At 42.9% G+C, this 10,599-nt stretch overlaps 1 protein-coding gene across 9 annotated transcripts in view; it reads right to left on the bottom strand.

Annotated features, from left to right (window-relative positions):
- Nucleotides 1-486: 486 nt before the first annotated feature.
- The window catches only part of LOC128756376 (microtubule-associated protein 4), a 63,776-nt gene continuing 53,663 nt past the window's right edge, over nucleotides 487-10,599 (bottom strand). For 5 of the 9 annotated variants that reach the window (XM_053860847.1, XM_053860854.1, XM_053860849.1 and 2 more), the window contains 9 exons: nucleotides 9,719-9,881; nucleotides 9,588-9,650; nucleotides 8,523-8,812; nucleotides 8,178-8,234; nucleotides 6,812-6,904; nucleotides 6,188-6,269; nucleotides 5,680-5,792; nucleotides 3,798-3,984; nucleotides 487-2,765 (listed from right to left, as the gene is read on the bottom strand). In XM_053860847.1, the coding sequence (XP_053716822.1) occupies nucleotides 2,758-2,765; nucleotides 3,798-3,984; nucleotides 5,680-5,792; nucleotides 6,188-6,269; nucleotides 6,812-6,904; nucleotides 8,178-8,234; nucleotides 8,523-8,812; nucleotides 9,588-9,650; nucleotides 9,719-9,881 (1,056 nt within the window). In that variant the 3' untranslated portion in view covers nucleotides 487-2,757. The remainder of the gene's footprint in view (nucleotides 2,766-3,797; nucleotides 3,985-5,679; nucleotides 5,793-6,187; nucleotides 6,270-6,811; nucleotides 6,905-8,177; nucleotides 8,235-8,522; nucleotides 8,813-9,587; nucleotides 9,651-9,718; nucleotides 9,882-10,599) is intronic. The other 4 variants (XM_053860848.1, XM_053860852.1, XM_053860850.1 and 1 more) reach the window with 4 other exon arrangements.

Genomic DNA, 10,599 nt, shown 5'->3' with positions numbered 1-10,599 from the left:
GCTGGTGCGTCTACAGCAAGCTCCGAGCTCCCATCGACCCCATGGGTCAGGTCCACTTTCTGATCCGCCCTGCTTGCTTTCATCACATGAAGCAGCAGAGTTTGTGTCTGATATAGTTATATTTAAGACAAGGCTTCGACCGAATGGTACTTATGCTTCAATGTATGCAGAGTTTACAGAAACTGCCTTGAATCATCCCACGTAAAATAACTCAAACCGAGATGACGAGAGTTAAGCTTAGAATTTCTTCACAAACACAACGTTCAATAGAAAAAAAAGGGCTGTTTACCTCTAGCACTGTATAACTAAGACATTCTTTCACTTCAGAGGCCTCTTTCGGAAGAAAAAGGACGTAACCCTGCCACGCCACGCCACAACCCGTGAAACAATTTAGCGCTCATCTCCTATTGTTGCTGCAGTTTGTTTTTAAATGACGATAAACACCCGCGAGAGAATATCTATGTACATCAGAGTGCAATCTCATGAGCAATGGGGGTCTATCGGCGGTGCGGCAGCAGACTGAGCGACAGCATTTCATGCAGCGTCTTCAGAGCAAACCACAAGTGGCGTCATGCGGGAAGCAAGTTTACTCAACTTTGAAAAGATGCAAGTTATTGCGACAAAGAAAACGGCTGCTAGTTTCCGCTTCTGGCGCTCAAGTCTCCGGCACGGTGAATCTCAGAGCTAAAAATGGAAGGACAGGCCAGGCACAAGGGGAGATATCGTCAAAATCGAGGACTTCTTGTTAGGTGCTGCTTTAGCGAGACACAATCCTTGACAGGCACAGACACACTCTGCTGGAGAAACGCAGCTTCGACGTCAGATTTAAGCGCTTCCCAGCTCATTTTGGTTGGTCGCCATTTTAAAAAACATAATTTATGCACAAGTAAAATCACTGCTGATGTGTCACTGAAGTGTTACGGTGCCGAATAGGTTTGGTTCAGTGAAGGACTTGGTGAAAATAGCTGAAGAATGAATCAAGAAAAAACCTGGAATCAGATCCAAAGATAAGATTGCTGTGTGAGCAGGTAATATCTTAACGCTAACTAACATCATCTGAAGGCTCCAAAACTACTGTTGAGTTTAAAATAATGAATTACATGTTAGCATTTCCATCAGTTATAAGATCTTCAAGAACTCAATTTATCAATAAAACAAGTAAAAATGATGAACAAATTACACCAACTATAGAAGAAGGACGAGATTGTTGTGAATTCAGGTTATTACAGTGTTGTTTTTGCAGAGGTTTTACTTTTTTTTTTTTGTACTAAGTGAAAGTGTCAGCGTTAATTTGAGATCATTTTCCAGTTTTTTTCTCATTTATTCTACTCATAAATCTATATATTTAAACAGTACTCGATTAAAAAATCGAATTAATTAGGTTAAATGATTAAGGTCTGTTGTTTATTAATCGCGATTAATCTCATCTAAATATTAGATAACTGAATGAATCTGTGCACAAAAGCATGAAGAGTATAGAACATGGATTGTGCTTCTATCCTGAGTATGTTTTAGTTATGACATCACACTGTGTAATGTGGTGCACTGAAAAACAAAAGGAAATTTATACGTGATTAATCTGAGTTATTGTTGTCAATTAACGATTTATTTTTCTGCAAATAATTAATTGAAATTAAGATGTTGAATTCTCAGCCCTAGTTTAATGACAGAAGACTGCGTAATAAGAAACAGGCAAACAAAGCCTCCTGAAACGAAAAAAGCAGATGAAAATGTTTTCCATATGATATGCTGAAGAACGTTTCAGCCCTGGTTTCATCGGCGTCACCGTGTTAAGCCTTGTCTCTCCTCCCCTTTAAACACCTTCATATCCCTTTTTGCCACGATGCTAAGACACGCTCGTCACTTTCCGCGCTGCACTTGAACGTCTCTCCCTCTCTAGTGTGCTGTTGAACTCCAGCTTATCCGTTGTGCTCGCCCTGGGTAAAACTTAACTCGAGAAAAAAAAAAAAGAAAAAAAAAAGCAAGAAGTTCAGAACATCGAGTTTGTCAATCACACACGGTCACAAACACAGAGAATAGAGTTACACTGCCTTTAAATGCGTCACACTGCCTACGCGTTGTCTAACGTTATAGTTGATGATGAGTGATCCGAGTGAGGAGCCAAGAGGTGCACGATGCTTATATCACTAGAAGATGAGAACCGGTGAGGAGCTGCTTTTTTTTTAAGGTGAACAGTGGCTACGAGTGCAGATTGTTGTTGGGTGAGTAAGTGGTTGATGCAGGACGGGAGACGGTGAAGTCCATCGTCGGGCTGTCGGTAACCTACAAGTCTTCGTCGCCCTCTTCGCAGAGGTTGAATCCCAAAATATTCAAATATCTCCCTTCACTTTTACAAGTCTCTCGAGTCACTTGGCCACAGACAAGAGGGCGGGAGCAGAAGAGATGATGATGATGATGATGAAGGAGTCACTATAAAGCAGAGTGGAGAGCGAGGAATCCCCTCGAGGGGCCGCTGTCCTCCTACTGGACCGAGAGAGCGGAGGCGGGTTCACAAACAGAGGGCTGAGTCACATGGTGTTGCTGGAGACGAGAGGAGGAGCCAAGTGGTTGGGGTGCGTTGTCGTCCTTGGTGGGCGGCCAGGTGATGATGTCGGCGCCGTGGTCCGTGCGAGAGCGAGCATTCTCGCGGAAGTTGAGCTTGAAAGACTCAATCTAAAGCAGAGAGGTGGTAACAGACCGAAGAGGGAGGGTGGGGAGGGGGGTGTTAGAAGAGGAGGGGGCAGAGCGACAGCAGAATTAGATGCCTGCAAGATAAGAAGTCGAAAGATGATGGTGATACGGTGAGGTGACGCCAGAGAACATGATGGACACACACAGCCTGACAAGCACTCTCCACTGTGGTGCGTTCACACCGAACACTGATCAAGTCGAGTGCGACGCGCCACATTTCATTGAGCTAAGTGAGTTACTCCGCAGCTCTGGAGCTGATTTGATAACAGTAACTGGGGTTTTAAGGAAAATTCACTTGTGGTGGTCGCCACTTCAGATTCAGATTGGTACCGTTGCACTGACTCTCTGTATTTTGTTTTATGACCAGAAGATGGCGCTTCGGTTCAGGGAACGGGAGGAAGAGCGACTAAAAGATTTTCTTCTTTAATAAAGAATAAAAAAAACAAAAAAACTCTTATACATCTGGAACATGTATCTGCCCTGTTTTAATTTTATGTATTTATTGTTTTTAATGTCTGTTTTATCCTAATTTTACAGTTGTACAGTGACGCTCTTCCATTGCTTTTTAAGTGCTTTATAAATAAATATGGCATGGTATGGTATGGTTTAATAAAAAGTAAAATGAAACAAATCCCTTTCATATAAATATTGGGAGAACATTTTTTGGGAGGATTAAACCTGAACATTAACTTGATGCAGTTATTTGCAGAGGGATTGCTGTAATCGTTTATACTTAGAAAGATACTTTTTCATGTCACAAAAATCCTCGAAGTGGAATCAAATTTCGTGTAATGAACATTTCAAACTTTTAAAAAATGATTACGTGAAAAACGAACCAGTCATTAATGTTGATCTCAGCACAAAATGTATTTTTGGGTTCATTAAAGAAAGATTTAAACAAAAATATTTTTCATTCAGTTTAAATCCAGTGGGAAAAATGCAACATTTCATGAGGATTAAACCCAAACACGTGTTTTGATCTGAACACACAACAGTCGTTATTTTTGTGTTGCATGGATGAGAAATGACTGAATGAAGTTATCAGCACAGACTCAGAGCGGTTGTTACGGAGCAGACAGATGTCGTCCAAACACACACAAACTTACTTGTTTCTGGGATGCATGAATCCAGAACCTGGGACTCTTTCAGCCCCTCACTTTCACAGGCAATCCCCTCCTTCAGCCCATTCTCCTGAGCAGGGGAGTTCCCCACTTGCCCCGGCTCGGAGCCAGGGGCGGGGGTACCACTCGAGGGAGTCCCCTCCCCCTGTGTTGTCTCCTGACTCCCCTCAGCCTAGAAACACATAGCAGGGCGTGTCAGGTGGAGGAACAACCTGGCTCAAGAACCTCGTCAGTCAACACTCGGCTGCAGTTTCATTTCAAATCAGGTCGATGGTTTCGTGTCCAAACTGTCTGCTGCTCTGGAGCCAGGTTGGCAAAGATGGGTCACGATAAAAGTCAAATAAAAGGTGATTAAAAAAGGACACAAAACAGATTCAAAGCCTTTCAACAACAATGAGTGGACACAGCAAAACACAGGTTTATGTCTCCTTTCTTGGGGTCTCATAGATCATGACCACAAAGTGAAATGGCACCTCCCTCAAACGATGTTGACTGGTTGCAGTTTTCTGTTGCATGTATTTCTTTGGAAACCAAATAGAGTGGTACCACTTGGTTGTTAAGGTTGCCTCATGAGGCGTGCGTCTGGTGCAATACAGGCATTTGCTGACAGCATGCTGTATTTTGATTGGCTGAATCGTCGATTGATAACTATTCCTAGCTAATTCTCACATAATTTTTCACACAGCTAAAAAAAAATCTATAAAACTTTTGTTAAATTCACAGTTTATCAAAATTATGAAGAAAAAAACAAAACAAACAAAAAAAATAAAGAAATAAACTACAAAAAATGTGAAAAAAACACAAATAAATCAAATAAAAACAGAAACACATTGAGAAATTCTGAGTTTCGAAGTTTCAAGTTTATATTCTCAGAAATTCGGATTTTAAAGTTTCAGAATTTCTGCGTTTCAAACTCATCACGCATCATGATGCCCGCTTCCATATTTTTTTCCCCATGGCGCAAATACACAGCCGTTGCTAAGCTCTCAAAACTCAAAGAAAAATAAACCCAAGTCGATGCACTTTTCACTGATAGACATTCAATTCAAGCTCAATTTCAAAGTCCAGTGAGGCAGTTCTATTGTTCCATAATGGACGAGTCCCGATGTTGCCTTAATGCCAAGTTTCAGAACCTTAAGATAGAAATAAAAATAAATAAATAAGTAATAATAGTAATAATAATAACACATTCCTCATTGATGTATTCACTCACCTCATACTGAACCATTCACCACATCACTAAACTAAACTGCAGCCAGAGTAAGGAGGAGTTAATTTCATCACTTCTGTCTGACGGGAAACAATCTACCAGCCATTTAGTTAAAAATAGCCGATTCCAAAGTGCTCCAGAATAGCTGCTAGTTAAAAGGCTGTCTGCGAGCAACAAGTGTTTTGATGCTATTTTGAGATTTTTTGGAAAATGGAGTGAGCAGACGCTGGAGGATGTAAGAGCATGCAGGGATGATGCAGCACAGACAGACTGGGCGACAGGCTGAGGGGTCAGGCGACATCATCGCTGAGCATCACTCCCTGGATCTGTTGTACCCAAATTACTATGGAGGAGGAGAAGGGAAGAACAAAGGGCTCTAGCAGCTCAGAGATTATGATCTCCACTGTCGAGAGACGCTTTCAAATAACTGTAGTTATTTTTCTTGATTGCACCTTTCAGTTCCTTTTTGGGTGACGACGACAACACAACAGGACGTTCACACAAGAGCAACGGTTTTGGCAGGAAAATGGGAACAACGTCCAAACAAAATCTCATGGTGGATAAGTGGAGCATGCTCATGAGGAATCTTTTAAAGCATGCATGACACTTTCAACAAACAGCTTCCAGAAGAGAGTGAGGATGGCTGGATGAACTCACCTTGACGTTTCCTCCTCCCGGTGAATGACTGACGTTGTCCATTGAGCCCACTTTGGACTGAGCCTTGTCCTTAAAGTTGACTTTGCGAGACTCTATCTTCACATCTCCGCCACCTGCAGCCAAAACAACATTTATTTCCCCCCAAAAGTCTAAGCTACTTCTAAAATGACTCAAAAAGTGATAATAATAATAATAATAAAATGTAATATATTTGTTATTTTGTTGTTTAATAATTTAATTGCATTCAAAAGAGCTCTAAAAAAATGGGCCTTTTATTTTGAAAATCTGCAGATCTGAGGATACATTGTATTTTGTGTAGAACCAAATAGTTTGAAGGACAGGTATTATTGTTTTTCTGCCTTTGTCAAGCACTTACATTGTCATTAACCCCTTCCTTATTATTTATTTTAAGTAACGGGAGACATTATTCTTAACAATTGTTAGTGAAAACCATGAAACAAAGTGCGTAATGTCAGACTGTCATCAAATATTTCAGATCTCAGCTCACCAGGCTTGTGCTTGATGTTGTCCTTGGAACCGCACTTGGACGTCACCTTACTCAAGTCCACCTTCTTGTTGAGGATTTGAACCTGTCAAAGTCACACAAGTTCTGATCTCCACTCCGTCCCAACAATTCAGAACCCAACTCTAGAAGAGACCCAGGCATCTCATGTGCCACCCTTCGACCACATCCATCATCGGGGTCAATGAACTTGTTAAAAATGATTAGTAGTTTCAACTTACTTACACAACATGGAGCATTTTCCCTTCACAATGTCAAACACACCTTCAATGTTCGAAACAAAATGGTGTTCCTATTTGTACTACACTGAAAATCATACACAATAATTGAGCAGATTCAAAGAGAACCACCGCAGACTCTTGGGAGAAGACACACCTGAAAAGAAGCTGAAATGACTCCCGAGATTCTTAAATCAAGGTCCTCGGATGATTGTTTTAGTAAGTTAGTGATGGGGTGGGACACACAGGGAAGGTCACAGGAAGCAGGGGAGGGGGTGCGAACTTAAGGCAGGGTCTTAGCTCAGGTCAACGTTATGCACAAGGATACACAATTTTTTGTCAGGGATTACTGGCCTCCGATGAGCTCTGATTTGGGTCCTGGGGTACTTACGTTCCCTCCACCTGGAACATGCTTCATATTGTCCTTGGAGCCCAAGCGAGCAGAGACGTGGCTGAAGTCCAGCTTTTTGGAGACTATCTGAACCTACATGGGTACAGCACAGCGGCAGGAGGGGGATAGGACGGAGGCGGTGACCAGGGAGAGGGAGTGGCATTAAAGGGATGAGGGACAGGAGAAGAGGACAGTAGAGGAGAACACCATCAGTTAAGGAGAAGGAGAGGACAGAAGGATGGAACACCACAAAGTTGAACTCAACACACACAATCATTTAAGTGGACACAAAACCTGGAGGAAACAGTTAATGTGATGTTAAAGAAATGTTAGTGGTGACAACATATTTGCTTTCTCATTTTGTTCTCCGTGATCATTGCAGCCAGCCATCAATGCCAGCACAGTATACGCTGACAATGAATTTCCCCCGCTCACAGCAGGGCTGGAACTTGTGGCAGTAAAAATGACCTAAACACGACATGACATCGTGTGACAGCAGGGGCTCTGTCACTGACCTTTCTTGTCACACTCACCTGCTTGTTTTTGGCAACAAAACAGGGTGTTCAATATCGACTTACCTTTGCAGTCAATAAAATTAATGGACACAACTTTCCCATGTAGTTGATAGAAAACAAATCTGGAGTAAAACAGGAACAATAACAACAACAACAATAACACTGATGGGTATATGAGGTATCATGTATTGCAGAGTTGATGAAACAGTCTCTGAATATCAGAACAGCGTTTCATGAAGCCTCATCTACCCTTCAATACTGTGTCATGAAACCTCATTGACCCATCACTGTCAAGAGACAAACATTATAAAGTTTGCAATTTTGGGGTTGTTTTTGAGGAGAGGGATACGTTTATCTCTTTTAAAAAATTATATGCTCTGAAGGCAACATTATATATTTCAAAATTATTGTGAGGGATCAGCTAAATCGCAGTTCAAAGATTAAAGAGTAGGCAGTGTGATCTAGTGACCTTGGAAAATGAGGACACTTTCATGAAACTTCACCAGTCCATAACAAATCATGAAGATTATGTGTGTCAATTTAGGACCTTCATATTGCCTTTGAAATGGACGAACAAGTAAATAGCATTGGTTAAAAAGTCAACAATTACAGTTTTGGTGTAGTGAAAATGATCCTTTGTGGACATGTTGAACGAAAGCTATCTCATGCCCTCCTTTCCGTTATTAGAAAGATAGCTGGCCCCCTCTTTTTCCTCCGAAATCACGCAGCATTTGAGTCACAAAAACACACTAACCGAGGCTGGAAAAGTGAAAGGAAAAAGGCAAAGCAAAATACTTGAGCACACATGGGGTGGAGGTGTGAGGTGACGGGTGAGGGATGAGGGAACTCACTTTGCCCTGGGTTGTATCTTTGGAGGCCACGCCCCTGCTGTGAAGGGCTGCTGACACCTGGGGAGACAGGTCCACCCCAGGTAAACACAAACAAAATGGAGAGGAAATGGCAGCCACACTGAACAAAATGAAACAATATGACTGAAAAAAGGAAATGAAAGTAAAGTGGATGAGTGACTCTTCAGCTTTTAATTGGACACTGACTTTTTTTAAGTCAGGAGATTGGTGACAAGTGCAAATAAGAGTATAAGCTACGCAGTTTTGGAGGTTATTTTGAGGGACCATTTTAATATTAGTATGAGGTTTGTGTTACGCTGTTGTTCAGATGTTGCATGGACCTCATACCTTTCCTCCTCCTGGCTGGTGCTTTATGTTGTCCGTGGAGCCTATTTTCGAGCGGACGTTGCGAATGTCTGGAGCGGTTCCTGGACGTGTGGTGGTCTTGGACGTGGTCAGCGTGGTGCTGGATGTGGTAGAGGTCCGAGATGTACGAGGGACCGTCGGCTTCTTCTCCGGCCCTGTCGTCGAGGAAGGTGTGGAGGGCTTGGCTGCTACAGGTCGAGTGCGAGTGGTAGTGGTTGTGGATGTGGAGCTGCGGGCTGCAGTGGTGGTGGTCTTAGGCTTGGAGGCATCAGCTGCAGGAGGAAGGTCGGCCACAACATAGATCAAATGTTGTGTACATGAAGCCTTAAGACACAGAGAAGTTCCCCACCAACGGAGAGACCCCAGCTCTTTTACTTTCATGTGAATCCCTGCAGATTTAAGAAGCAGCGCTACATCAGCAGGAGCTGTAAACTCTTGTCAAAGGAACCGTAATCCAGGGCTTGCTGTGTGTGCTGCTAATAAAGCTTCTTCCGCACGTTCTGATCCTGCAGGGTATTGTCAGGCTAGGACCAAGTGTGCTGCGGCTGTCCTTCAAAAACATTTTCTACCGCCAAAACTTCCCATAATCTTCCGTGATGAAAGTGGGAGAGAGGTGAGGAAGCAGTGTTAAGGGTGAGCAGAGACTTTAAGAGAAGTGCAGACACACTTTTTAATATGAATGGGTTGGACTCATTGAAAATCTTGAAGCTACATTAGACATCAAGGGCAAAGAAGAAGGAGGGCCTCTTAGTGAGTTAGGAGTACGTGCAGGAGGATGTGCGTGTGTGATGCATGTTAAACATGGGTCCATGTGTCTATGAGAAGCTGTGCTAAACTCCACTGGACCCTGGAGCCACTGTCACACTAGCTCTAGATGGACTTGCCATGTGATTCTGGCCCTGATCCATATGCAGACTACAACACTAAGAAAAGAAAACAGCTCCCAGCGAGATGCGCCACAGAGGACCTCACAAGTGACAAGTACAAAATGTCCCCATAGTCTGATTTTTCAGGTTCACACACGGAACAGAGTTGCAACTGATGTACCTGCTGAGGCCCTCAGAGTGCCAGTCTTCTTCTCCTCACCTGGCTTGCCATCTGTTTTGGAGGCTGAAACATTTGAAAGTGAAAAATCAGCGGCAGATAATGCAGGCGAGTGATTCTGTGGTCGTTCGTACCCAGCGGCTTTTTTGTTGCAGTGGAGGCGGGGCGAGCAGAAGCTGTTGTGCGTGCTGAGGTGCTGGTTTTACTGGCTGCTGTGGTTCCATTTTTGGCAGCAGAGTTCTGACTTGAGGTGACAGTGGTGGCCTTTGGCACGAGGGGACGTTTCTCAGTGGTGGGCTGTAAGGACGACACGGCGTGAGGACAAGTGTCACACATCATCACGTCTGTAATCTGCACACATTATCACAAACAACATCTGCAGAATATTTTTACAAGGTAGCAGTAGTCGAAACGGAGTCCGGGACTTCATTCAGCTGCATCCCTCTTGGATGTTGCCACGCTCCACATACAAATAAGTCGGCCATGCTGAGCTGACTAACCCTCCTCCCCTGGGCAGTGACATTCTAAATAAGGCAGCATATTTATCAGCCAGGGTGTCACGCTCAGTGTAGTAAAGAAGGCCACCTCCGGGGGGCGATAGAGAGTAGAGCGCTCTAAGAGGCTGACAGCTTTTCTTCAGTTAACACAAACAGGGTGAATCAACTTTCATTACATTACAGACAAGGTTCCTAATTCAACATATGAATATATGCTATACATTTATATCCAAACAGGACTTTTTGATGCTTTTGAACGGTTAAAGGTTTTGTCATCAAATCCACTTGGAAATGGTGATCATGCAGTGCGTAATGTGCGGCATCTTAATCACATATTTCAATTGACTTCATTGAATTTAAAGGTGCAGTAAGTAGGATTTTTAAAATCCATTATTATCCTTATAATATAGTAATCAAAAATAGACCTAGGTGCATCACCAGGGGTCTGATGTCATTAGCGATGGGTAGATGAGGTATCATGTATTAACAGTATTGTATGTTTGATGAAACAGTGTCCT

Source organism: Synchiropus splendidus, chromosome 3 (genome assembly GCF_027744825.2).
Source record: "Synchiropus splendidus isolate RoL2022-P1 chromosome 3, RoL_Sspl_1.0, whole genome shotgun sequence".
In the NCBI taxonomy this organism is placed as follows: Eukaryota; Metazoa; Chordata; class Actinopteri; order Syngnathiformes; family Callionymidae; genus Synchiropus; species Synchiropus splendidus.
The sequence above is the reverse complement of the archived record's forward strand: the minus strand, read 5'-3'. Positions and strand labels throughout refer to the sequence as shown.